The sequence below is a fragment of the Anabrus simplex genome, chromosome 5, assembly GCF_040414725.1.
Source record: "Anabrus simplex isolate iqAnaSimp1 chromosome 5, ASM4041472v1, whole genome shotgun sequence".
Taxonomy (NCBI): Eukaryota; Metazoa; Arthropoda; class Insecta; order Orthoptera; family Tettigoniidae; genus Anabrus; species Anabrus simplex.
The window spans coordinates 391,947,802-391,975,771 of record NC_090269.1 but is presented as its reverse complement, the minus strand read 5'-3'; the positions used below and the strand labels follow the sequence as shown (position 1 = coordinate 391,975,771).

The 27,970-nt window shown below is 39.7% G+C and overlaps 1 protein-coding gene across 1 annotated transcript; it reads right to left on the bottom strand.

Moving 5' to 3' along the window:
- LOC136874975 (uncharacterized) lies at positions 1 to 26,694 on the bottom strand. Its single transcript, XM_067148687.2, has 3 exons — positions 26,578 to 26,694; positions 11,910 to 12,105; positions 1 to 245 (listed from the first exon to the last, which is right to left on the bottom strand). The coding sequence occupies exons 1-3, from the start codon at positions 26,692 to 26,694 to the stop codon at positions 16 to 18; spliced, it is 543 nt and encodes a 180-aa protein (XP_067004788.2). The 3' UTR covers positions 1 to 15.
- Positions 26,695 to 27,970: the final 1,276 nt, after the last annotated feature.

Sequence of the window (27,970 nt, the reverse complement as noted above, 5' to 3'; positions counted from 1 at the left end):
TTGCAGCTCTGCACATTACGTGGACGGACAGGTAGCCTCAGACTCCCACTTTGAGAAATGAATATGTTCTGGCACTCCTGCTATCTCCTCGGCGTGAAGGACTTCAGCTTTCTTCTCCGGGCTTAATGGTAACTGTTTACTTAACAGTAAAAGGCCAGGTACCGTTTGGTCCTTAATACCAGTGGCCAGTTCCATGGCAGAACCATCTTCAGAAAGGTAGATCACCTGGGATATACGGTTTCCATCTGAAACACAGCAGGAAATATTTGGAGCATGATAATAAAGTTATTGTAGTTGATCTGAACGAGTAATTTACCAAGCAAAACCTTACATATATAAACTCATTTGGCAATATACATGTACCTAATATTCAGTTAATAGATCCGTCCATAAGACTAGCCATATCACATTATCGAAAGAACGAATACGTCTCAAATGGAAAAACACATATGTGAAATGAAATACGATCAGACAAAAATTACTTTACTCCGAAAATATAGGAATATATTCCCTCCCCTAGAATAGCCTCCGTGGCTCAGGGGACAGCGCACTCTCCTCTCACCGCTGCGTTCAAACCTCGGTCACTTTATATGAAGGTTGAGCTAGACAAGTAGGAGGGGTGACAGATTTTTCTCCGGGTACTCTGTTTTATCCTATTATCTTTCATTGCATCAAGCTCTGCAGTATCTTTTCATTTAACCTTTCAGTCATTCCCCAAAGGAGTGGGACAGGCAACCGGCACAATTCCTATCCTGGTTGCTACATGGGGCTTCATTCATCAGACTCCTGAAGCGACCGAATGACTAGAAACAGCCTGTGTATTTTCATTTCCATTATCTTCCCCACAATTAATCAGTTCCAGTATAGTGTAGTACACAATTACTGCAGCAGAATTAAACTAACTTTGTGGTATTTACAGATGCTCCTGGGCACGTGAGCTTCGGAGTCGGCTGATATGTCTAGATGGAAGAGTAAGGGAGGGCAAGGCGGAGCTCAAATCTCATTGGCTGCTTTCAAGGGCAGCTCTAGATCCGAAGCTTCAATGTGCTTTCGGCAACTGTCACCGTTGAATATCACTATCAAAAATTTACTTCAATAGAATAATTTTTGCAAATAATACAAATAAAAATAATAAGATGAAGAAATAAATATAGTAATAATAAACATAAATTCAATAAATATTTTAATCTAATTGTATTAAAAGAGAATCATGTAATTTATAACATACTACACACACATATCATGAATACAGTATCACATTAGATTACAATATACATGTTAAGAAAGCTAGTAAATCGATATAACGTAAGTAAATTTACCATTTAAAAGAATGTATAAAACAAGACGAATATCCAAAGTATACCGAGACATTTCATTCAGCACAAGGATGAAGAGAAAGAAAATTAATAAAAAAAATAAGGGGACAATCCGTGAAAGTAAGAGTTGAATACTGACGATAGAAAGTGAAACTCATGTTTTGCTATTATTCCTACCCTAACACTTGTTAAAGCTTATTTTCTGTGTAGCAACAGGACAGAAACATTGCTATCCTGTTGTGAACAATCTACGCTGGTTAAGCCGTGATGAAAAGTCAGATGTCGAATTTGATCATGTTTACGTTGTGACCATAAACCAGAAAGATTATCAAAAGTCGAACTGCCGGACATTTAGGAATATACTATAGTGATTTATTTCGGGCAACATCATAATCTCATAATTATCTTCTTAGTGCTTCAATATTCTCAATTATGGTATCTTATGCGGCACTAGAAACAAATGCAAACAATACCACGTTTACCGTCTTCAGTAGACAAGTCTGAGACAAACTTAAAAAGAAAACAACCGCTAGATTTAAAGAGTAATCACATTCAAATATCCGGTTGATCACCAAACAAGTAGATTCTGAAAAATGAATTAAACAGTGGGGAGCAATGACACGGAAATGACGTATGAAAATTATTTCTTTTGAATTAACCACCTAAATTTAAAACTTGCCAAGGAATGATCAAACGCTATATATGAATACTCTTGCGGTAATGTGTGCAAATATGGGCCCTCTAGAGCAACTCAGTGACACGCTTGGACGTCTTTGAAATGTGGAACCACCCGAGAAGTTTCGAGATGTCGTCGGTTAATCGACTTAAGCTCGAAAATGTACTCCGGAACCCAGGGGCAATCCGGGAACTCTCCCTTCTTTGCTTAATTCACGCGCAATCACAGAATTCCACCCAGCATCAAGCCGAACAATAGAGCTTCGTAAAATTTCTTACAATGTACATACACATCCTCAGAACTGAATATTACAATAGCTAACAACGGATTGGGCAGGGTACAATAGACGATGGAAGAAGTTTCGCTGAACGACGGACATCATGGCTTGTCACATTAATGAATGAACAGGAATTCACAGTGATAAAGTAATTTTCTATGTGGCAAGAGGTCACACAGTAATTGCCAACTCAGGGGAGGAAGGTTCAAATGATAATCTTTGGTGGTACTCTAACGAAGATTTGAACGAATATTGTAGAGGTGACAGCAATGTGCAGACCAATAAACAGCATCAAAGTACTAATGTAAAAACGGTCGCCTTACGTCAGGCTAACACAAATGAACAGCAGTCTCTTACTCAGTTTATTAACTAGGAAAGAATGAGAAATTATGGACAAATGACGTTCAAATTTTATTATAGAAGCAACGTGGCAAAGTTGAGCCCCCGTACTGCCCGTCCAAATGGTTCTATCATTAAGGACAGTGATTTGGAGGGTCTCCCATATCCGCCACATTTAAGACCTCGCTCCTAGTGATTGCCACATGCTAGAAAGCACTGTGTGAATAGACGTTGAAGGTGAAAGTGGCTGGCAGACAACCGATGAATATTCGTTTACAGGAAGCGAAGCACTTTGTATGCGCTCGTACAGTTGCATCGTGAATGTATGGAACAGTAATCTCTTTGTGTCCGAATTTCTCTGAAAATTAAACCAAGAATGATATTTAAGGTTTATATTCGACTCGCTTTAGATATTCTCACATCCCATCTACGATTCCAACTTCCTGATTTGCTCTATATCTCCTTTAAGAGATGGAATCTAATGATGAAGGTGGTGCATACCCCAGCCCCTGAGTCGGAGAATTAACAAATGTCAATTACATTGCCTGGAACTGAAGCCGGGATGCTCTAGATAAAGACCAACACTCTAAACATTTAGCCATGTAGCGGTACAAATCCGTGTTCTCGTCTGGTGGTGTAGCTGCTGTTTTCAGGTACAAAATCTTTGGAAGTCAATGTACCATTTTAACCGCATATCAACCCTCCTGCCAATCCCGAGTGGTTGTCACGACCAGGGAACGGAATTGTGCTAAATGTTACACTACGGCTGGGATAAGTTGAGAATCTTAGCAAACCACTTATATGACAGTGGATGAAATTGGTTTACGATACTTTGATGCACGGGAGAGTAATATAAAATATCTTATTATATGATCAAGAAAACGTGTTTTAGAAAGAAAAACGTTAACATACCGGTAACTACAAATTAGAATCCCCCTGTGGGTGGGGGCGGTAGAATAACACCCACGGTATCCCCTGCCTGTCGTAAGAGGCGACTGAAAGGGGCCTCAGGGGCTCTGAACTTTGGAGCGTGGGTTGGCGACCACGGGGCCCTCAGCTGAGTCCTGGCATTGCTTCCACTTACTTGTGCCAGGCTCCTCACTTTTATCTATCCTATCCGACCTCTCTTGGTCAACTCTTGTTCTTTTCCGACCCCGACGCTATCAGGCTTGCGATGGCTAGGGAGTCTTTCATTTTCACGCCCTTCGTGGCCCTTGTCTTCCTTTGGCCGATAACTTCATTTTTCGAAGTGTCGGATCCCTTCCATTTTTTCTCTCTGATTAGTGTTATATAGAGGATGGTTGCCTAGTTGTACTTCCTCTTAAAACAATAATCACCACCACCACCACTACAAATTAGAATACAACTGTCTATTCATATTCGTTTCTGCTAGTTATTTGAAATATATATTATTGCTATTTGTACCAGGAACTGTTCCAGCCCTGTACATTGTTTTATAATTGCCGGAACATGTGGAAAAGGGACGGCGATAATATCTGTTCGTATGGCCGGTGGCGTGCCAGATGCGACCGTGCCGCATGCGACCCGTGCCACTAGCGACCGCATAATCTGTAACCGTGCCGGATGCGACCGGCGTTGACAAGCAAATTGTCATTTGATAAGTTGTGTCATCACCCAAGATAAGGTAAACTAAACGAAGTGCAATGCCATTTCTGTAAGTCCTATAAGCAGCTACTGCCCCTACTTTACAAAACACTTCTGGGGGAAACTAGTTTTACAATACGAAACATGGCGATGCGTTTACGTCTTTTCCCACCGGGCGAGTTGGCCATGCGGTTAGAGGCGCGCGGCCCTGAGCTTACATCCGGGAGATAGTGGGTTCAAATCCCACTGTCGGCAGCCCTGAAGATGGTTTTCCGTGGTTTCCCATTTTCACACCAGGCAAATGCTGAGGCTGTACTTTAAGACCGCTTCCTTCCCATTCCCATTCCTTGCCTGGTGCAGGTCTTTCTACCTGACTCCCTTGGGAGGCCTGCGCGTCTGGATGTGGGATTATGATAATGAAGTAGGGAGAGATGTACCCCGGTTTCGGCACGTAGTCTACTCCTCTCGAATAATACCAAGGGGTCTGCTCAATGCTTTACGTCGCCATCCGATGGCCGAATCACCATCAGCAGCATCATATCCCCTCACTCCATTTGAACACTGCGAAAAGGTTTGTATCTGAATCCCGGCTTTTGGCATGCAATCTAGTGATTAGAAACTGTCTACCACCAACTTTCCTACCCTGCCGGCCAACATTCTCATAGTGATTTTTTTTTTTTTCATCCAGGCTATGTGGCTCAGACGGTTGAGATGCTGGTCTTCCGACTCCAACTTGGTAGGTTCGATCCTGGCTCTATCCGGTGGTATTTGAACGTGCTCAAATACGTCAGCTTTGTGTCGGTGGATTTACTGACACGTAAAATAACTTCTGCGGGACTAAATTCCGGCACTTCGGCGTCTCCTTAAACGATAAAAGTAGTTACTGGGACGTAAAGCCAGCAACATTATTATATTTTTCCTTCGACCAACGGCACTCGAACCTGCTAACAATGGTGTCAGACCTTTATTTTAGTAAAGACCAAGTTAGCTACTTATAACCAATCTGCAGATCAATTGTAAGTGATTGATGGGTCGCATGCGGCACGATGCTTATCCGCTCGGTCGCTATTGGCACGATAATGGCCGGGTCGCATCCGGCACGGTCGCATCTGGCACGTAACCGTATGGCCGACATCTTGTGCGAGCGCAGTACGAAGTTCCTCGTGGCGCTGCGAGTGACGTCACTATCACATGTTGCACGCCTCTCTATCGAATGTACTAGAAAGAAAATGTCTAACTTTTCAGCCTATTAAGTTATGGAAATGAGACATATATCATCGTGTAGCTCATGTTCTAAATGTAAACATATGTTAATTTCAATAAAATCCGTCACGGCATTCAAGAGATATAAGCACATTAGCCCTCTGTGACGTGGCAAGCAGCCTTGAGTCGTACGGGATATAAGCAGCAGGCCAGACCCGAACAAAAATCTTCCCACTATACCATAAACCAACCCTAGACTAGCACTCCTACCCCACTATCGCTCCCACACCCCGACCCGATGGCGGTAACACATAAGAATAATAAGCTGTGACACCCTACCCGCCACAGAATCACCGCCACCCAAACCTCTGTAACCCCACAACCCCCCTAAAACCCCAACCACAACCCCCCCCCCCAATACACGCCCCACGAGCCCTCGTCGGAACCCCCCTCCCCTCTACATAGCAGTAGTATACAATACATGTACTAACATTTATCGCATATGTTTCAGAAGGAGAGTATCCCCAACAACAAGGCAAGAAGAAATAATTGTAAAAATTTAACTTAAAACAACACTTGTAAATAGCACGGTAAACAACTAGGAAACAACGGCAAAACACTGTAAAATGTAAATATGATAAAAACTTGTAAACATCCATTGTAAATACCAAAGAATCTAAACTTTAAATAGTGTAAAATAAGTAACCGTCTATTGTAAATAGCCTAATAGCCCCCCAATAAACTCAAAATAATAAAACCGGGGGCAAGGGATATATTTCCATATAATAACTGTAAAAACAACCCTAGACTAGCACTCCTACCCCACTATCGCTCCCACACCCCGACCCGATGGCGGTAACACATAAGAATAATAAGCTGTGACACCCTACCCGCCACAGAATCACCGCCACCCAAACCTCTGTAACCCCACAACCCCCCTAAAACCCCAACCACAACAAATCTTTACTAAAAAACAGCAAGAAGAATGAAAAACATCAGAACAAGACTCACAATCTTAAAAACAAATTGTAAAACACCAAAATTGTAATATGTAAATATTCTGTACATACTGAAAAATCAATAAATATTTAGCCAAGAGGTCGAAACCCCCTCCCAACTCCTTCACAGAATCAAACCTATCCCCTCCGCCCACAAACCCAATCAATCCTCCAAACCCGCCAAATCTCCTGGCCAGAGAGAAGGCGTTACCTTCTAGGTGGCCCGCCCCTCCCCGTCGGGGAGGGGAATGAAAACATTTCCCTTGGTCCCTTGGTCCCTTGGTCCCTTGGTCCGCAGCAATTCAGTTCGCATTCTTCACAGCTGGCTAGCAGGTCATGCTGCACGCGACGAGTCGAACTCAGTATTCCTGCTGCCGGACATCGTAATACTTAGAAAATTTCGACGGCAAGTTGACACTTAGTTTCTGTGAATACCAGTGAGTAACTTATAAATTGTGGGACTTGCGATTCGTCAGACATTCATACTTAGGAAATTAACGTGTGTGTGACATCAAAGTCATAAAGACTTGTAATATTTCACCAATATTTGAACTTGACAAGTATCTTAATTTCGTGTGAATAACCATAAACAACTTGAAATTAGTACGGTTATTTTTAATTGTAATGATCTTGGACTGTTTCCACTGCGAATAATGTGAGTGTAGGTCGCAACACATTGACTATTTTGAGTATTATTAACGCCTAGAACACTTTAATTTGGGTAGAGAGACTGTTCGCATATCGCCATAACAGACTGAACCATTTAAAACAACGCGTGTGGATAGACTGTATAATGAACTTCGTAACTCAGTGATATTGTGAAGTATAGGAGTCGTACATGAATAATTGTAGAACTGTGGTAGTGAGCAGTAACATTACGAGATATTACGAGAGAGAGCCATTTATTTATTTCTTTACTGTGAAGGTGAGCCCTGACAAACTGTGCTTCAAATGAAAGTCATTTTGACCATACGAACTGTGAGCGGTAAGTGTCTAGATGAACTGTGCAGTGAAGTGTATTTCTCATTATCGTGATTTACGATAATAGACAGTGCTCCGACGTATTTCTCATCGAGTAAATGGTGATTATTTATGAAACAGTCATCAGTTCTAACAGTGCGAAATCAAATGGTGCACATTTTCAACCTAGTCAGTTGGACTTTCTCGTGTTAAAGCCACTCTCTTTTTTTTTTTTTTTTTTGCTAGTTGCTTTACGTCGCACCGACACAGATAGGTCTTATGGCGACGATGGGACAGGAGAGAGCTAGGAGTGGGAAGGAAACGGCCGTGACCTTAATTACGGTACAGCCCCAGCATTTGCCTCGTGTGAAAATGGGAAACCACGGAAAACCATTTTCAGGGCTGCCGACAGTGGGGTTCGAACCTACTATCTCCCGAATACTGGATACTGGCCGCACTTAAGCGACTGCAGATATCGAGCTCGGTAAAGCCACTCTTTCAATAACATGAGAAATCCTGACTCGAGACGACGGAGATCAGCGTAGATCGACGTAGAACGACGGAGATCAGCGTAGAACGACGGAGATTGACGGAGATTTGGTACTACGAGGAATAGTTCCAGGGACGTGGTACTATGGAACATCTTGGTGTTTGCTGACAGCTGAGTTCCAGATTGCTGTTTGCAGAGCAGTATTTAACTGTTCGAGCTCAAAGAGAAGGCGTATATCAGGTGATATCAGTGCTTTCTCCATTCAGTTCTGACTTTGAACAGAACTTTTATAAACAGTGTCATTACTGACAAAGAACATTAAAAGTTCACTTAATTAATATTTTACATGGAAAATTAACGTTTTACAACTTTTCAAGTCAAGACAGACTTTCAAATAACAGTGTGCTCTCGTATATTCTCATTTATTGGAACTTTGAAATATCAATTGAGTGCATTATTCATAGTGGAAGTGTATCATAAACTCTCAATTCACAATATTTTCATAAAGTGTACAATAATTTACAAAAGAGTAGGACGATACTCAGAACTTTATACAAGAAGACTAGATTCGATTTCAGGTGTTTTCATATTACCAAATTTACTTTATTCATTTCATGTAGAAAGTGTAGTCTGAAATCGCAAATGCCAATAGAAAGACTTTAGGATATCTTATTTACTTATAACATTTTTTATTATTAATTTATGCCATGAAAGTTATAATGGACATAACAGACTGAGAAAGATATTATTCAGTTGAATTTCACTTGAATTTCGATATTCTGTTGTTGAAATTGGAATTTATTTTCTATTAAGTATCTATGATTCGGCGACATAATAGGGTGGCCTTCCAGAGATTGAATAAAGGAAAGAAAGATATAATATCTATTATTTCGCCTTGTGATCCTCCCTCTCTGTACCATCTCCTAAGGACTAGGCACCCCTTTGAAAGACCTCATGCTCTTTAAAATCAACTTTTCCTGGCACACATTATTATGAAAGAAAATAGACAGTTAGTCATACGTTTATATAAATTGCGTAATTAAAAGAAGATAAGAATAAAAGTAATACTTGTCTCCCATTAATAGTATATAGAGAATAATAAATTGTGTAATCCATCAATTAGGACTCAATCGGTCGGAAGATTTGTTATGTGTGCCAAATTGAATAATTTTTTCTGTGAACGTTTGCTTCGTGATTACACGACTGGTTTGTTTATAATCAGTTTTCTTCTTCGTCTTTACAATTTCGCGAATGGATAAAATTTGCCTTTCAACGATACTCGCAAATATCTCGTGATTGGAATTGCTCCACCTTACCGCCGAATAAAAACAACCACTGTTTTAAGAAGTAAAAGAAATTAACCTGATTTTAAACGCCTACTGTTTTACCACAGATCATCTCGACAGAGACATCTCGACCCATTTGAGAGGATTAGGTGCCCTTGAGAGCTTGTAGGAATTGCTAGTGTGGTGATACGGAAGGTCATCCGTATCTCTGAAGAACTGGTACCAGGTCAGGGCTTGCAATGCGGTACTTGGAAATGTTGCAGTGGGCAGAGGATGGGAGTTTCACTCTGTAAGCCCAATCTGAAGAAGTGAAAAGCTCGACAACAGTGATGAACTCAGCGACTGTGATAATTTACAGCTACCAGATCGCCTACTGATCTGTTCCTTTGTGGAGAATACGTGTTCAAGAGATAATGCTAGAGATACAAACAATAAAGCTATAACCAGCCCTACGAAAAGACAAATTCCCATTTGTTTCGGCCAAGGAAATAGATGAACGATTGAATTACGGCGTGTGAACTTCGTTCAGCCTTCTTACTTCACAGGAAAAGTAACATCAATTACAAAAGAAATATGTAAAACCTTCTTTTATGTTGATAACGAATTGTCTGCAATCATAAATCATTTCAAAATGCAACGCACTACAGCGCTGAAAGTCCTCGTCCAGCAAACGAACACTGTTCATCGCAGAGGTCTCAATATTGCGGTATAACGCGTGGTCAACCCTTGCTTTGTAGACGTTGGTTTCTAGGTCACCCCAATTTAGCACCTATACTCTTCTTATGTAGGCTGAGTGGGCACTGAATTAGCCTCCATATTCAGGTTAAAATCCCCGGGATTAGAGCCAAGGTCCCCCGGTTAAAGTAGGCTTGCTACCGCCAGACCGGCGGATTAAATAAATGATCCTTCTATATCGTTGTATAATGCTATTACCAAATGTATATGAGCCTTTCTGATGTGATATTTGTATATTTGTTCTTTCGTCCACAACCTAATTCACTTTATCTGGTGTTTCACAAACATACTTCGCAGTAAAATCGGTGGTCCAGCTGGTCAACTGTAGAACCTTACATTGTAACACTGCTTATATTAGGTGAGAGTCTTCGTAATAAACAAGCAGCTATGCCTTATACACAGCAATATACATACAGATGACGTCCAGAACGTAATACGTTTCACAACGAAGGCAAAAGACTACACCAGCCTGGTACGCTTCTTACGGTAACTCCTCCTTGGCTATTCGGTAAATTGATCCGAAGTACGTGAATATAAAAATCAAATCTGTTGTCGCTGAACATCATAGAAGTGCTGGAGCTTTGGCACACACAAACGAGGAGTGCATCATTTTAAAGTGTATGGGATTATAAGACTAAACATAATCTTCGCTGGCAGTCATCCAAACGCCTCACAATTCATTGCCTTCCACAGTATGACTAAACCCGCAGGGAAGCTTCCTACGCGTGGATCTTCGAACATGTGAATTGCACGCACGGGTGCATAAATCACATTATTATTTAAATACCTCAAATTTATATAAGGAGTGTCTCGTGTTGTTTTGGCTTACCAAGTACGCTTGGTGACGTGCGAAATGAATTTACATTTAAGAAGTACCCTCTCAACAGCCGATGGTTTATTCCGGAACAAGGGATGAATTGATCCCGAAGTATTGGTTGGTCTCCACAACACGCAATACGATTGATCTGAAAGACCGTCAGATTTAACCCCCATTGACATTTTTATGGTGGTATTTGCGCAATCAATTTTATGCAATGCTACCGGCAATTGAGCTGACCTTCTGCACACACTTCCACTAGCAACTATAATACTTGCAATTTTTACGCGAGAGTGAGCATAATGAATAGGGTGTCCTTGTGTGCAGAACTTACCGTTCATTTACTGTGATGAAATGTCCAATAATATTCATGTAAAATGTGATATTCCATTCACTTTCCTTTCCATACAGATTCGTTTGTTGGTTGTGGCAATCCAGTACGTCGTGCTTGGAGCGGCAACCCGACATACAGTGCAGATCGCCCCTGCCAGGTGCGACATACTAATATACAGTTGAAGACGCCCCTGCAAGGAGCGACAAGCCAACATACCGCGCAGTGCTCCTGCTAGGAACGACAAGCCAAGAAACAGTGGAGTTCTTCCCTGCCAGGAGCGACAAGCCAACATATAGAGGAGCACACCCCCTGCCAGAAGGGGCAACCCAACATTAAGAGACCCATTTCGCGTAAAAGAACCCACAGTCGGCAATGGAAATGGGCTGAACAAAAGTATCTGGGATATAAAAGTTGCATTGGTATGTTGAGACTTCTTGCCTATCTATGGGTCTTCTTAACAAAGTAAGTCATGCCACTCCACGTCATGATTACTTTCTAAGAAAATTAGTTAAAACTGTAATACTCTCAACATACAGTTTTCTCAATAGCAACAGGTCAATCATTATTATCTTACGAAGTATGGCAGCAAGGAGCATGAAGTTCCTCTTTTAACACTCAGTATCTCATGCCAATTTTATAACCACCAACATCTCAAACAGAAAAGTCTGACTTTAGGCCCCTTTCACGCAATGTGTCACATACTAATCAACTTAAACACCTGGTATGTCATCAATGAAATTCAATCCCCGTGTTCGTTTATACCGTCACCGCGCCTGTGAAGGTACGAGGCCGACAGCCGTATGCTTGTCTCACGAGAATTTAGGATACAACGAAATGCTCAATGTTGTGACAAGGATAAATTTTCATACTAACCTACATAACGCCATGTCCCAGCATTCTCAGAGATATCTATGTTGATAGTTTCAGGCCTCTCAGGCGGTGTCGTCGTTATTACTATTTGAAGATTTGTTTCATTGATTTTCTTTATGCTCATACGAAAACACGCACTTTTGTCAAGGGTATTGTTGTCAGGTCCACACATCTTTCCCAAAAACCAGTCACCGTATACCTGGAATATAAAACAGGCAAATGTTATTGAATGAAGACGCTCAAAGATCAGTAAATTTAAAATGAATATAAGAGAAACTGAAGAATATTTCAGAATTTTTCATTACTTTACTTTAATTCATTCAATATGCGTATCCCTTGTATTGCACCAAACCAGATATCATCACGATTAGTACTAAATTGCGTTAAAGACGATTTTTAATTGCGTCGTCCAATGCCGGTTACAGATAGTACCGCAGATGTATGGATCGCACTAACGGTGTGGTCTAGGGATCGGTGATAAGGGTACAGGGAACTGGAAGTCAGGTAGGGATGACATGAAAATGTTAGTGTTGAACTGAACTAGTGTTGTAAAGAAAGGAATAGAATTAACTAAATTATTAGACATATACTGACCAGATATTATAATAGGAGTTGAGTCACGGCTGACAAATGATATAATGGATTCGGAATTTTCCTCAAGGTACTGGACTGTGTATTGTTGAAATATACTAGGAATGGTAGGATGGGGTGTATTCATTCTGGTGAAGGAAGAATTTATAAGCTACGAAAAAGTTAAAGATGACAAACATGAAATTCTATGTGTAAGGCTCACCTCTAAAGATAATAGGCAAATTGATGAGCTTGAAGTGTACAGGCTGGGAAAGGGTAGCGCTCACGTTGTTTCGGATTTGTTTTTTTAAATAATCAGCTACGTAGGAAACAATATGGAAAGGAACGTGATTGTATCGAGTGATCTCAACTTACCAAATGTCAATTGGGAAGGTAACGCGAACGACAGGAAGTATGACCAACAAATAGCAAATAAGTTCATATGAAAAGAACAGCTGATTCAGAAAGTGATGGAGTCAACTGGAGGGAAGAATGTTCTGGACGTGGTACGGGTATAACCAGATGAGCTGCATAGAAAACTGAAGTAATAGATGGTAATAGTGACCACGAAGCTGTTTCTGTCGTCGTTAAAAATAAATGTGATAGAAAGGAAGGCCGTAAAAAAGGGCTATTAGGCAGTGCCATATGGCTGTTAAAGGAGGCATGAGGGAGTTTTTAGAAAGTAACTATGATCGGTGGAAAACGGTAAACGGGATGGGTTTTAGCAATTTTTGAGGAATGTGAAAACAGCTTAGTGCATTTAATGGCGGTAAGGAATGGTAAAGACCTCCTATATATTGTAACAGAGAAGTAAAGATTCTAAGAAGGAGGCGCAGGTTGGAAAGAAGAGTTAGAAATGGCTGTGGAAATAAGGAGGAACTTGAAGGAACTTACTAAGAAATTGAATCTAGCAAAGAAGTCATCTAAGGATTACATGATGGCAAGCATATTTGTCAGTCATACAAATATTAGTGAAGAATGGAAGTGTATGCATAGGTACTTCGAGACACAAACAGGTTCCAAGAAGGGCATTTTTGGAATAATTAATGAAAAAGGTGAGTGTGTATGCGAGAGTCTTCAAAACTCAGAGGTATTCACCCAGCAGTATTTAAATATTGTTGGTTACAGGATAATGTCCAGTTAGGGGAAGTGACTAATACTGAAAAGGTATTAAAATTTACCTACGTTAACAACAGCATTCACAATAAGTTAAAAAATGTCAAAAGTAGAAAAGCAGTTGGATCTGATTAGATTCCGGGGGATATAATAAAGGCAATGGGTAGGGGTATATTACCATAACTGAATTACTTATTGATTGCATGAATGGACTGTTCCAAATGCAAGGAGAGTTACTATAGTAGCCCATGAGTATAAAGAAAGGGTGATAAAGCTGAAAATTACAGGCCAGTCAGTTTGACATGCATTCTTTCTGATTATATTAGACATGTTTGCGAAATTAATAACTGGTTCGATAGAAGGCAGTTCGAGTTTATGAAAGGTTATTCCATTGAAGCTCTACTCGTAGGATTCCAGCAAGATATAGCAGATATCTGGGATTCAGGAGGTAAAATGGACTACATCGCGATTGAAACTTCTAAGGTAGTTGATAGGGTAGATAATGGTAGACTCCTGGACAAAATGAGTGCGATTCGACCAGACATAATGAGGACTGAATTTGTGGGTATATTTCCAGAAAATAGATCTCAGAGAAATAGAGTAGGTGAAGCTTTATCTGACCCTATAATAATTATGAGGGGAATTCATCAAGCCAGTATTACTGGAATCAGAGATAAGGCTTTTTGCGGATAATGTTTTTCTGAAAAGAGCAATAAATACGTTACAAGATTGTGAGAAACTGCAAAATGACCTCGATAACGTTGTGAGATGAACAATAAGCATTAATATGATGATAAACAGGGTTAAGGATCAGATTGTGAGATTAACAAACTCGAAAAGTCCTCTCAGTTTTAATTACTGCGTTGATGGGGAGAAAGTTCCTTTTGGGGATCATTGTAAGTAGCTAGGTGTTAAAATAAGAAAAGGTCTCCATTGAGGTAACCTCATACATGCGATTGTAAATAACGCTGCACATGGTTATGAGGGTATATAAGGGTTGTAGTAAGGGAGAGGGCATATAGGCCTACGTGTCTGGTAAGACCCCAGCTAGTGTTGGTTCCATTGTATGGGCATCACCAGGATTACTTGCTTCAGGAACTTATCCAGTAAGAAGAGCAGGTCGATTTGTTCTGGGTGATTTCCGACGAAAGAAGAGCGTTACGAAAATGTTGCAAAGTTTGGGCTGGAAGACTTGAGAGAAAGGAGACGAGCTGCTCGACTAGGTGGTATATTATGAGCTGTCAATGGAGAGATGGCGTGGAATTGCATTAATAGACGAATAAGTCTGAGTGATGCCTTTCAAAGTAGGAAATATCACAATCTTACTATATATAAAAATGGATAAAAATGTGTGCAAAGGATACATCTCCTCCTAAACCACTGGAGTAATTTCAATCAAATTTTGAACACTTATTATTTACTATCTGCAGACAGCACTTCGGGGATAATCCACCACTATCCCCCTTAGATGTGGGGCGTCAGGAGGATAAGTGTGAAAATTATCGAAAATAGCATCGAATCAATAGTTTTCGCGGTCGCTGAGATGAATAGTGTCACTCCAGAATTTTTAAATTCCAAGTTCATTCCCCCTTTGGGTGGGGGCCGAGTGGGGGATTACGGTGAAATAATAATCGAAAATAGTGTAGAATCCATTGTTTTCTGGGTCACTTATGTGAATAGTAACACTGCGAATTTTTTATAACTGAAATTTCAGCCCCTTTGCGATGGGGTGCGAGGGCGTAGTGGGATTTAAACTAATCTAAAATATGCCGAATCCATAGTTTTCGGGGTCACTGAAGTGAAAAGTGACACTCCGAAATTTTTTAAGTCCACGTTCAGCTCCCTTCGTGGTGGGAGGCTAGGGGGCATTGAGATATAAAAATTACCGAAAATAGTGTCGAGTCGATTGTTTTCTGGGTCAGTGAGGTGAATATTAACCATCTGGACCTTTTTTTAAGACAAAGTTCATCCCCCTTTACTGTGGGGGGCTAGGGAAGAGTGAGATATATAAATAAACGAAAATAGTGTCAAATCCATAGTTTTCGGTGTCGCTGACATGAATAGTAACACTCCGAATTTCTTAAGTCAATGTTCAGACCTCTTTTGCGGTGGGAGGCGAGGGAGGGGGGGTGTGAGGCATAAAAACAATCGAAAATAGTCCAAGTTCAGCCCTCTTTGGCATCGTGTGTGAGTAAAGGTAAAAAGGAATATTTCCAAAACGACCGACATAAGAACGTATGTGTGTACATTCCAAACCCCGCGAAGGTCGGGGAATGGGAGGGGCTAACCTGTAAAAATAATGGAAACTAACTCTATTAATGTCATCGGACTCCTTGGCTGAATGGTCAGCTTAGCGGCCTTAGGTTGAGTGGGTCCTGGGTTTGATCCCCTTTCTAGTAGGGGATTTTAGTCACTTTTGATTAATTCTTCTGGCTCGTGGACTAGGTGTTTATACTTATCCCCACACTTATTCATATTAAGACAACATACTATACTACCAACCACGACAGGGACATGCAATAGGGATTAATGATTATGTTCCTCCATGTAGGATCGCTGTCAGGAGAGGCATCCGGTCGTAAAACAGGGCCAAAGACACACGTACGATGCAGTTCGTTCCCTCAAACCCACAAGTGTGGGAAAAGTGTTAGAGGAACCTATACTAATATAGAATAAATTGTTTATGTGTCGCTGAGATGAATTGTTACGCTCTGGATACCGATTAAGTCGCGTTCAGCCTGGATGCTGAGATGGGCTTAACCCTCTACTGCATACTGTTGCCATTAGGCAACAAAAAACTTTTCACCTGTGTAAATGGATAAATATTATAGACAGAGGTAGTTTTACGGCACACTTTCAACTGTACAGTCAATTAAACACATATCCCACTGATGCCTTGTTTTTTTTTTTTTTTACATTACATAAGACAAAACAGCCCTACAGCCGAAGGTACTCCTTCTACCCCGTCAACATCCACGCGATCCAACCACCGTTTATTTTACGTGGGCCCTCCCCTCTGGCTCAACCTCAAAGACAAGTATACTTGCGCCTTGCAATACGTACCCATGGCCAGTAGGCAGTAATGTTCGGTCTTTGAATGTTAAAAGCTTAGCATAAAATCGTGGATAATCGTATATATATTCCAATATGGCAATCCACATCACATACGAGTGTTAAGCTATTAGGCCCTGTTAAGAATTGCTGGTATAACTAAACCACTGAGCGTATGTTGAACATTATAGCTTGGAATTTTTTTCACCAAACGGAAACGAATAATAATTCATGCAGTAGAGGGTTAAAAGTAAATAGTCTAAAATAACGGAGATTAGTGTTGAATCCACTGCTCTTGGGGTCGCAAGGATGACTAGTGGCAATCCCAGTGACAGTTTAAATCGTGTACATCGTATCTACAGTGCGACGGGTAAATACATGTAGTTATCACTAGGGCCCGGATTCATATGCACTAAAAACTCCAAAAATATGCACAAAAATTTGCGCTAAAAATTAAACAAAATGCACTTACCAAACGCATTATTTAATTTGAACTCAGTGTTAAATTGACAAACATCTTCCATTGCTTACAAAATGATGCATGGCAGTGGGTTATGAACAGTTTTTCAATGTTTTCAGGGTTCAATGTCGGACAGAATTAATTTATACGTTACAAATGATCGTTCTCCGTCGACGGACGTAACTAGGCAATACTTGTACACTGGCACTGAGTGCTTAGAACATTCTTCGGGCAAAGACTCCCAGGTTCTACCTATGTAGTTGCTCATGGATTGAATGTCTGAATACCGGACGAGTTGGGGTCGTGCGGTTAGAGGTGCGCGGCTGTGAGCTTGCATCCGGGAGATAGTAGGTTCGAATCCCACTCTCGGCAGCCCTGAACATTGTTTTCCGTGGTTTCCCATTTTCACACCAGGCAAATGCTGGGGCTGTACCTTAATTAAGGCCACGGCCGCTTCCTTCCAAATCCTAGGCTTTTCCTATACCATCGTCGCCATAAGACCTATCTGTGTCGGTGCGACGTAAAACCACTAACAAAAAAATGCCTGAAAGAAGGAAATAGCTGTTGTGAAAAGGGTCATAATCCGCCTGCGATACTGATAACACTTTCCTTGATCAGGAAGGCTTCTCATATTGCCAAGAGATGTACTATACAACATATATAGAGTCCATTAGATTTTTCATTTCGTTCAGAAATCTTAGATAATCAATCACACATAAGAGAGAATATATCTAAATATGCACTAACGTTCACAATATGCACTTGCATATGCCCATATGCATTTTTAAAATATCAGGGTCCTAATTATCATTTATATTTTTGACAGGGTCAAACACTTTCCAGACAATTCGAGCTTCCATAACCATAAAGTTTTACTCGAAAATTAAATAATCTAAAACTTGAAATCAAGCACAACTCAATAACTCTAAAACTACATAATAGATCATCAATCACCATTTAAAAAAAGGAATTCTATAAAAATTCACTCCACACATAACTAACTGGTAATAAAAATCTTGACGGTAAACTATTCAAAAAATATCCGGCAACACCGGGTACTACAGCTAGTATAAAGATAAGGTTAGAATTCAAGAGTACTAATTGGAGCAAATATTCGTTTATAGGAAGGAGAGTTAGGGATAGGAATAACTTACCAAGGGTGATGTTCAATAAATTCCCAATTTCTTTGCAATCATTTAAGAAAGGGCTAGGAAAACAATAGATAAGGAATCTGCAACCTGGTTGACTGCCCTAAATGCGGATTAGTAATGAGTGATTGACTAAACATTAACACCATGAGAAACACCTGCTGGAACAGAGCACAAAATGGCAACAATACTGCACCTAACATTCATTTAAAGTTAATTCCATTTTGTTGTGTGAAAAACTCTTCAATAGTGTGGGATTGCTTTAAAGATATGGAATATCATTAACGATATGACATTTGGGAACATACCGCTTAGTCAATAAGCTTTATAATTCCAGTAGTTCACCAAGGTAGATATTCTGTAAACTGCTCCGGATTAAGGCATGGCTGCATTCAATCTAAAAATATGCTTCTATTATTTCTTAACAGTTCACTGATAAATATACCGCATGGAAATAGGAGAGGTATCCAGTGGAGAATGAGAAAGAGACTGTTTGAGCTAGAATTTGTTGATTACATCTGCTTTCTCTCTCTCATAATTTGAAACAGTCTATTATTATTTATAATATTCGTATCTTCATATTTACTATTATTACTACTACATACGTTTTTTTACATGATTTGTTGTATCTTTAAAATTCCATTTCTGTTAAATGTTTTCTTAAATGTTTTGGTTAAATGTAAGAGAGGGCATAACTTCACCACGAATAAGGACGAATTACTTACTTTCTTACTTATTAATATGTGTAAGTCTCTCCTTTTTCATGGAACAATTCCTTTCATAAATTATTCCAATCCCTAATTCATCTTCCTGTATACCAATATCTGACCTGATTTGTAATCCTGAATTTGAACTAGATCTTCATGTTATGATCATTTCTACTCTGAAAACTTGAATTCATGCTTATTCCTCTTATAATATCACTCAACGCCATCTCACCACTGGCATCTGGAAACTTACGGCTTAGTCGAGCAGCTCGTCTCCTTACAGACAAGACTTCTTAGTTGAAAGTTTATAAAGATTTCGTAACACTACTATCATTTAAGGAAATCACTCAGAACACATCGTGCTGCCTTGCTTTGGATCTTCTCGAGTTCTCTAATAAGTGATAGTGGGGGATCCCATATACAGGAACCAACTCTAATTGGGGTCTTACCAGCGACTTATTCGCCTTCTCCTCTACACCCTAAATACTGTCATAACCATGTGGAGAGATCTGTAACCTTTATGTGCGCCCTAGTTAATGTAGATCTTTCCTTATATAAACACCTAAGTACTTTACTTAAAGTAACTCCGGAATTGCCAGTCACAAACCCGAATGACGGAGGTGGAATGAAAATCCTCAACGGAATTTAAGGCAGGGACCAGTGGTCTGGTACGGCGAAAGCAGTGGAAAGTGCAACCTGCCAACGAAGTAAAACGGTCGGAATCCACTGCCTTGTGGGGAGAAGAGGAATCTTCAGAAGGCTAAGGGCCTTTATCGTTGATATAGATCAAAACTTTGTGGCCATAACGTATGTATTCGAGAGATTCGTATTATGGGGAAAATCCGGTGCCGTTGTTTAAGAAATATGTATAAAAATAGCGTATAATGCTATATATGTAACAGTATTCGGAAGGCTGTCCCTCAGATCAAACACCCATAAAAAGAATTCCCTACAAGGATATGTCCTACATTACGTTGTTACTGACTCACATGCGATGGAGTTGCAGGCTATGTTGCAAGAAATCCTCGTAGTGTCCACCCTGAGTAGCAACGCAGGTGTTATTGATACGCTGTTCAAGGGCATTCCTCTTCTTCTTGTTCCCTTACAATATTCTCGTGCTATTACAACTGCACAACAGAACAAATAACGTGATTCGCGCAGTCTCCACATTTACCCCTTCTGCATGGAGTTTTAAATTCAGGTGCAACGAATTGCCTTTCATCAAATTATAATTACTCTCCTCCTATCACAACCACTATATACGACCTGGCTCCTCTTTAACTATATCTCTCAGTCACTAGAAGGCTTCAAACTGCTCCGGTGTAGTCACGGCCGGTTGGCACTGGAATACCCTTCTCATTTTACGACAATGTCCTTCTCGAATACCATTTAGAAGCGCGTAGGTGCCTTAGATTTCTAAATTCCTGGCGTTTCCAACCAGAGCACAAAAAGAAATAATAAACAAGTAAAGACAAATGATGATGGAACGACGCCAATTAGATGGAGGATATCACGAAGTACCTGTAATACTTCAAAGAAGAAATAACAATGTCATTACGATAAAATAAAATAGAACCTGCTATTGGTCTTGGGCGCATGATTTTATGTCCAAGAAAGAGTTTTCTCGCCTTTCTGAAGAGTTCAGAAGTTTAATTAAAGTTTTCCCTTTCAAATTATTCACCATTGCTTTGCTCTTTATAGATCTAATACGCGCAACATCATCATCTTCCAAAAACATGTCTTTATGTCCTCCAAAACGGCACCGTTCTTCCACCCACATCAAGTACACTCGTTGCCCGGTTACGACGGTGTTGGTTTTTCCGCGAATAACTGTCCACGCTAAATAGCTTATACTTCTTCCAGATATCCCACCAGCCCAGAAACATATCCATGTTAACAGGTGTATAACAATTCACACATTGCACTCATCACGGATTCCACTTGGACCCAACACACAACCGACACCACACTGAATATTCTTTCGTGTAAATACTGAAACGTCACCCGTCACGATGTCATTGTATGTTAAATTGTATATGATGATGCTGGATTTACAATGTAAAAGCTTTTAATATAGTATTTCCATGGAATTGCTTGTTGTACTGTTGTTTTTTTTATAATTCTGGTTGGGTAATTTTTTACTTTAATTTATTATCACTTGCAATATTAAGCTAGTAGTAAGCTACAACTCTAGTTCCGTATGCCGTAAAGTTAAGCGCATGTATACTTCAGTTGTGTGTGAAATTGTATATGATAATGCAGGAATTAGAATGTTAAACTAGTAGTATTTCTTGTAATATTCTCTTTCCATGGAAATGCCTACTTTACTGTTGTTGTTGTTGTTGGGTAATTATATTTTTACTTTATTATCACACTAGCAGAAGTACCCGTTCTTCGTACGGGTTATCAGAAACTGGCTTTAGTTACTCATACTATCGGTGTGACTGACTTCATTAGATATGTATATCACTGGTGTATTTACTTAAGTACGTAGGAATTATTTGTCATGTTTGGAATTATAGTGTATATTCTTGTTTTCTTCATGGGGGCCTCTAAATATTAGTTCCTAATTAGCGTCGACCTCTAAGATCTTTTGCTACCATGTTTTTCCTTCATTCCCACCTAGATATACATGCTCCCTTCACAAAGCTGCAGGTTTAGTGTAAGTATACTTCCGCTAGATAGTACCACAAATATAAATATTATTGAATGTATTTGTTTGATCCGACATTTCATAGCTATTACAATTGATAAAGGAAATACGCGATGCATAAAAGTAACTACTATAATTATCAAGAATTATAATTCTCATGTCGCACATAATATAATGTATCTGAGTATAAATGTTGAGAATTTTTTTTCAAGACAATTGTGTACAGTATATAGGTTTTCATGGTTACAATGACCGTAAAAGTGGATCAAAATATCGGCACTAATAACATCAGTGATTCTACTACTCCTTTATTTGATAGAAAATAGTTTAAACTATAGGTAACAAACTCCGCAAAATGCTAAAATCTAAGCCAGTACGTAAAAACGGAGGTCCTCCGGCAACCGCTGATCGCTGTACTAAGGAGATCCCCGGGGCTATTCTTTTTATACTTCACTCCCTTTCCATCCACGCCCAAAGGAGTACTATGAGCGTCTTATTCAACAGTTTATTTTTTCCAGATAGTAAATCATACGTGTATCAATTTTGGTTGGCAGCTATGCCCAAACGTACATGCATAATCTATCTGCTGTAGAATCCTGGAGCTGACGTTGCCGTGGTTACGGCCATTCGTTTCTTTATCCGATTGCTAGAGCAGGGAGAGTGTGGTTCCAATATCTCCATAACGGTTGGTTTTAGGGCCTTAATACATGGTCTTTGGGCCCGAAGGTTTTACCGAGTTTTGTTCTTTGCGTCAAGGGGCTTAAAATGAGCTTTGTCTCGTCCTTGTACGACATATTCGATTTCGCTTATATTAGCCTATTATTTTAATATTTTTATATCTCCCGTCATCGCCCCCTCCTCGAATTTTTTTGAAAATAAAATACAGCCCATGTTACTCACTGACAATGTAGCTCCTACAGGTGAAGTAATTTTTAAAATCGATTCAGTAGTTTCTGAGTCTATCCGTTACAAACAAATATTTAATTTTTCCTCTTCATAATATTAGTACAGAAGTATATATTACATCCCTACACATAAGGTTGCCGTCAGGAAGGGCATCCAGCCGCAAAACAGGGTCAAATCCTCATGTGTGACACAGTTCGTAGCCGCAACCTCACAGGTGTGGGTAAAGCGATAGAAGAAGAAGATACTCATGTTTAAAAATTCACACACTTTTTTATTCTTTTCACCCCCTTAAGTGGATTTTCCAAAACGAGTGTGTTCATTTTTAAAGAGATTCGAAGTACCAATTTTAAAGTCTGTAACATCTTCAGTTTTTGAGATATATGTATCCTCATATAAATAATTCAACTCCTTCCTCACTTATTTTCACACACTCCCCCCCTGAAGTCGATTTTGTGAAAACGAATATTTGTGTTCTTTTATTTTTAAAGGAGATTTCAAATATCAATTTTCATGACTGCAACATGTTCAGTTTTCGTGATTTATTGTAGATAATTTCGCTGCTGTAGAATCCTGAAGCTGACGTTGCATGGTTACGGCAGTTCATTACTTTATCCGATTCCTAGAGGAGGGGAAGTGTGGTGCCAATATCTCCTTAACGGTTGGTTTTAGGGCCTTGAAACATGGTTGTCGGGCCCGTAGGGCTTATCGAGTTTTGTTCTTTGCGTCAAGAGGATTAAATTGAGCTTTGTCTCGTCCTTATACGACAAATTCGATATTTTGCTCATATTAGCCTATTATTTTTATACTCCCCCCCCCCGTGGCCCCCCACCTCGAATTGTTTTGAAAATAAAATACAGCCCATGTTACTCACTCGCAATGTAGCATTCTACAGGTGAAGTATTTTTTAAAATCGTTTCAGTAGTTTTTGAGCCTATTCGTTACAAACAAACAAATTTTTCCTCTTTATAATATTAAGTATAGAAGTATAGACTATAGTAATTGACCATTGCCACCGGAATATATCAAAATTGCGAGGTTTTTATAATAACACTAATAATAATAATTTCGATTGATAAAGGAGCAGTACCGTGCAGGATTCACAGAGGTGGAGTTAAAGTCTTCACGTCCTAGACAAATACGAATAAGTTCAATTAAACACCTCTAGTAAGCAGGGGCTACAAAAAGGTAAACACCTCACGTTCAGGCAGTTTACACCACTCCCTGGTGATGCACTGTCTCAAACGTGTGTGCAAAAAGTTACGGTGAAAGAGTAAACTGAACACAAGCACAATAATGCAATAGATATCGTAACTGTAAAGAAGACTTAACAGGTTATGTAAAGAGTTCCTGAAGATATCCACTGAATCAATCCAAGTAGCTGTAACCGTACAGTGAAGAGGTTCTGAGTAATTATGGACACTCTCAATATAATACACGAAGTAATCTCGTAAATGTCCGCAGTTCTAATCCTTCAGCCGAACAACTCAATGTTGAATACGTCCTATGGATATGAGCTTCAGTTTTAGCTAAATAAAATATACTAAATAAGAGAATATATATACATTCCTAAAAATTAAAATCCATTTCTTAATCATCGTTATCTGGTCAATTAGATTAGCAGCTTGCCTTTTTCTACCACTACGAGCGCTAATGTGAGTAAATGCAGAGATTATTTAAGCCCTCAGAAATATACTCGGTGCGGACATTTAAAAAAAAACAAGTGCGTGAGGGTACAGAACCGAGGAAGTTTTTACACAAAGAATTATGTCAACAAGTTAATTTGCCTAGGATTTGAATCAAAAAGAAAACGAGTCAAGAAACAAGCAATTTTAGCCTGCTTTTCCGGATCTGAATTTAGCCCAGAAGTGATTTTGGAAATGTGTTCTTGTAGTTTGATAGAGCTATCCGCATCTACAATTTGTAACCTTTCTGGGCCCTTTACCCTTCGGCTTCCGGCACAATTGAGGAAATTATTTTATATTACGTTTTTCGTAAAATAGGGACCACTAGGTTTCCTGCTAAGAAATGTTTTCAGCATTAAAATAAAAAACTTTTAAATAGGGCCGATGGCTCGATACACATTTGAAAATTAAACTCAGTTTATATCATCACACATTGAAATGTTTTAATTTATAACCGGTTTCCGGAATTTAAGTTACATCATCAGTGAATAAAATTAGAATATTAAAATTCACACAATTTTGTCGTCTTGATTTTAAAATGATTAAAGGCCCAGTTTCATAAGAACAACTGTCCTCTACATGTTAAAATCAAGACTAAATAATGATGTGGATATCACTTTACTTTAAAAGATTCACTGATGATGGAACTAAGATTCCAAAATCCGGTTTTATATTATGACATTTTAAAGTGTACTGATATATGCCGTCTTTAAATTTAACAATTTTTACAAACCACTCATAAATCCTCATTCTGAACATAAATTCGAACCAATGGGCATCACATCACGCCATCTAGTGTCAGCAACAAGCAGTTGGAACACCATTATTACATCTAAGACAGACACAGAAATGATGCTGATTGACTCCTGCTCGATCGTCTAGCGATTCCAAGGCCTTGTCTTCAATTATCGTCTAAAGAAACGAGATACTGAGAGGAAATCTAGAGTCGTAATAGGCCTACTGTTGTATGTTCAAAGTTAACAGAATTAACTCTTAATAAAACTAATCTTCAATACACAAAATCTTAAATTGGTGCATTTTCTGTTCCCACACAAACGGCACCTCCAGATCATTTTAAATCAAAAGCAAAGTCATTTCCGTACAAACCATGAAGGCCCTTGGGTGGGAGGGAGGGAGGGAGGGAGGTAAAGGATTCCACTATTCGTAACGTCGGCTCTACGCCCGGCCGCCTTTGCCCGAGGAATTAACGTGGTACTCATTTTTGGTGTAGGTTGAGTGAGGGCAATGTGCGCCTCCGAAAGTGGAAATCTTGTTTCTTAAATTTTACGACTTCCTCACGGGGATTCGAACCCACGTCTTTCTAGGCGAACGATTTGTAAAGCACCGCCATCGATACTCTTTCCTTTCATTTTCTGAGTTGTCCCTATGTATTTGATTTCCCTTTGCCGTAAACTTGTAGAACTCGCTTTTACAAATCACACGACATCACATTACGAACTACCATGTCGGAGCCTTGAGCTATGGTGTTAGCCGCGCGACACGGCGATTCTAATATGAGGGGTCACCTGAGAATAACCGGACATCATTTATCTTCAAATACAAATTTTTTGAGTTGCAAACGTTATCACCTTCTAAGTACTCTGCATTGACACTAATACATTCGTTCGAAAGTTTTCCACTGCGTGAATGACTGCAGAACGTTTTCGTTTCAGCCTCCTTTTCATTCGGAGAAATAGAAATAAATCACATGTGACATCTGGCGAATAAGGTGGTTGAGGAAGCGGATTTTCACCAAAAACTAATCACGCACACGAATAGCTGCGTTACCTGGCGCATTGTCACAGTGAAGAAACCAGTCCCTACTGCGCCACTAATTTACTATACTATCCTGGTGGTTATTTCTGGGTCAAGTTACCAGTGCTATTACCTTATCAGATGCCAGGCTGAGTGACTCAGACGGATGAGACACTGGCATTCTAACGTCAACTTGGCAGGTTCGATCCTGCCTGAGCCCGATGATAAACGTAAGTTTCTTGTTGGCAGATTTACTAGCACGTAAAATACTCCTGCGGATATACTGTATATTCTGGTCCTTGGAAGTCTTCGGGAACCGTTCAAGTAATTAGTGGTACGTAAAACCAGTATTATTATTATTATTATTATTATTATTATTATTATTATTATTATTATTATTAACATTGCCGGTTGAAATCATACCGAATTAAGATAGTTGCTGCTAGCTACAATGGCCCTTCTTCGTTAAAATGAGATATTGAACTTCGCATGTATTTTCTTGAAGTTATTTATATTTTAAAACTTGAACATGTTTTCTAACACTCGGGCACAAGTACGGTTCCGAAACTATACTCGTATTCGTCTGAGAGTTAAAATAATTAAATCAAAGTACTGTCCCTTACCTTATTTATATCAAAATCAGTTAGTGCTCGGATCGTTGGGGATGAAGTTTCTGCGCTGGCAGCGCCAATGCAGAGCAGACCAAACAGGAACAACTGAACGTAGTCGTACGAAGCCATGGTTGTCGACTGAGACAAATTGCCAAAATTTCTCGTCTTTAAATAGGCTTTGTTTCTGATACAGAGGGCTCTTCGTAGGTCATCAGATTAAATGAAGGTCACTGTTCCTCTAACACACAATTTCATAATAATAAGGCACGTGTGAGGCCACCGACAGCCAAAAAAGTGCCTATCGTGAGTATACGATTCGCTCCTTAATCTTCAGTACAAGGATCCCGCTATCTCTGACCTTAACCCATTCAAAATTAAGATTGTGGTTTTAACACTTCGACGTCTAACTTTTTTGAGAAACGGCCAGTAAACCGTATTATTTAAGAGGAGTGATCGGCAAGGAATACAGAACGCCTTTTGAAAAATATTTTATTAGAAAAATTATAGCACTATGCACAAGAAACAACAGATGTTATAACGTATGAACCAAGCCTTTCGAAACATTTCTCCCATCCTCACACTGAGTTGAAAGCGTCTCGTCCATAGAACTCAGTTCTTCGGGAGCAAAGCCCGCGCATTTCTTCATCTGAACAGAAACGTTGAACTCCTAGAAATTTATTCAGAGGTACACGGGGGTTAAAGCCATACAGTGTAAGTTCTGGACTGTATGTCGACTGATTCGGCATCTCCCAGCCATACTTTTCAATTTTTGCCAGAACAGAATTCGCAACAAAGGGACACTTGTCCTAGGTGATCAACACTTCAGTTCGAATGAAGACATGAAACTGGTCGTACAAATGTAGTTATACTCTCAAGGAATGGAGTTATATGAACGAAACGTATAGAACATGATGTCAAATGGAAGAAATGTCTCCATGTAAATATATGAAAAATAGGTAAACCCTGCGGGCTTGTTTGTGCGTATGTCATTTTGCTTTCCCAACTCAAAAATATTTCGTTATAAAAGACCTTCGTTACTTTTCGATTGACATTCATCTTCATAAGTTAATTTATAAGTTTACAAAGAAACAACGTGACCTCTTGGAATGCTAATAACTGGGATCTTTGAATGTTACGAAAGATTTTCCTTTTTTTTACGTCGCATCGATACAGATAAGTCTCATGGCGACGATGGGATTGGGAAGGGGTAGGAGTTGGAAGGCAATGGCCGTGGTCTTAATTAATGTACAGCCCCAGCTTTTGCCTGGTATGAAAATGGCAAACCACGTAAAACCATCTTCAGGCCTGCCGACAGTGGGGTTCGAGCCCACTATCTCCCGAATGCAAGCTTACATCTGAGCTCCCCTACCGGTACTTGAGATGTTTTCTTCAAATTTACTTTATT

Bases quoted from the DNA above. Each gene is read 5' to 3' on its own strand.
- LOC136874975 (XM_067148687.2), bottom strand. From the start codon at position 26,694: ATGGCTTCGTACGACTACGTTCAGTTGTTCCTGTTTGGTCTGCTCTGC. The intron at 12,106-26,577 runs GTAAGGGACAGT...TTTATATTCCAG, and splicing joins CTGATTTTGATATAAATAAG to GTATACGGTGACTGGTTTTT. The intron at 246-11,909 runs GTTAGTATGAAA...GCTGTGTTTCAG, and splicing joins TGGGACATGGCGTTATGTAG to ATGGAAACCGTATATCCCAG.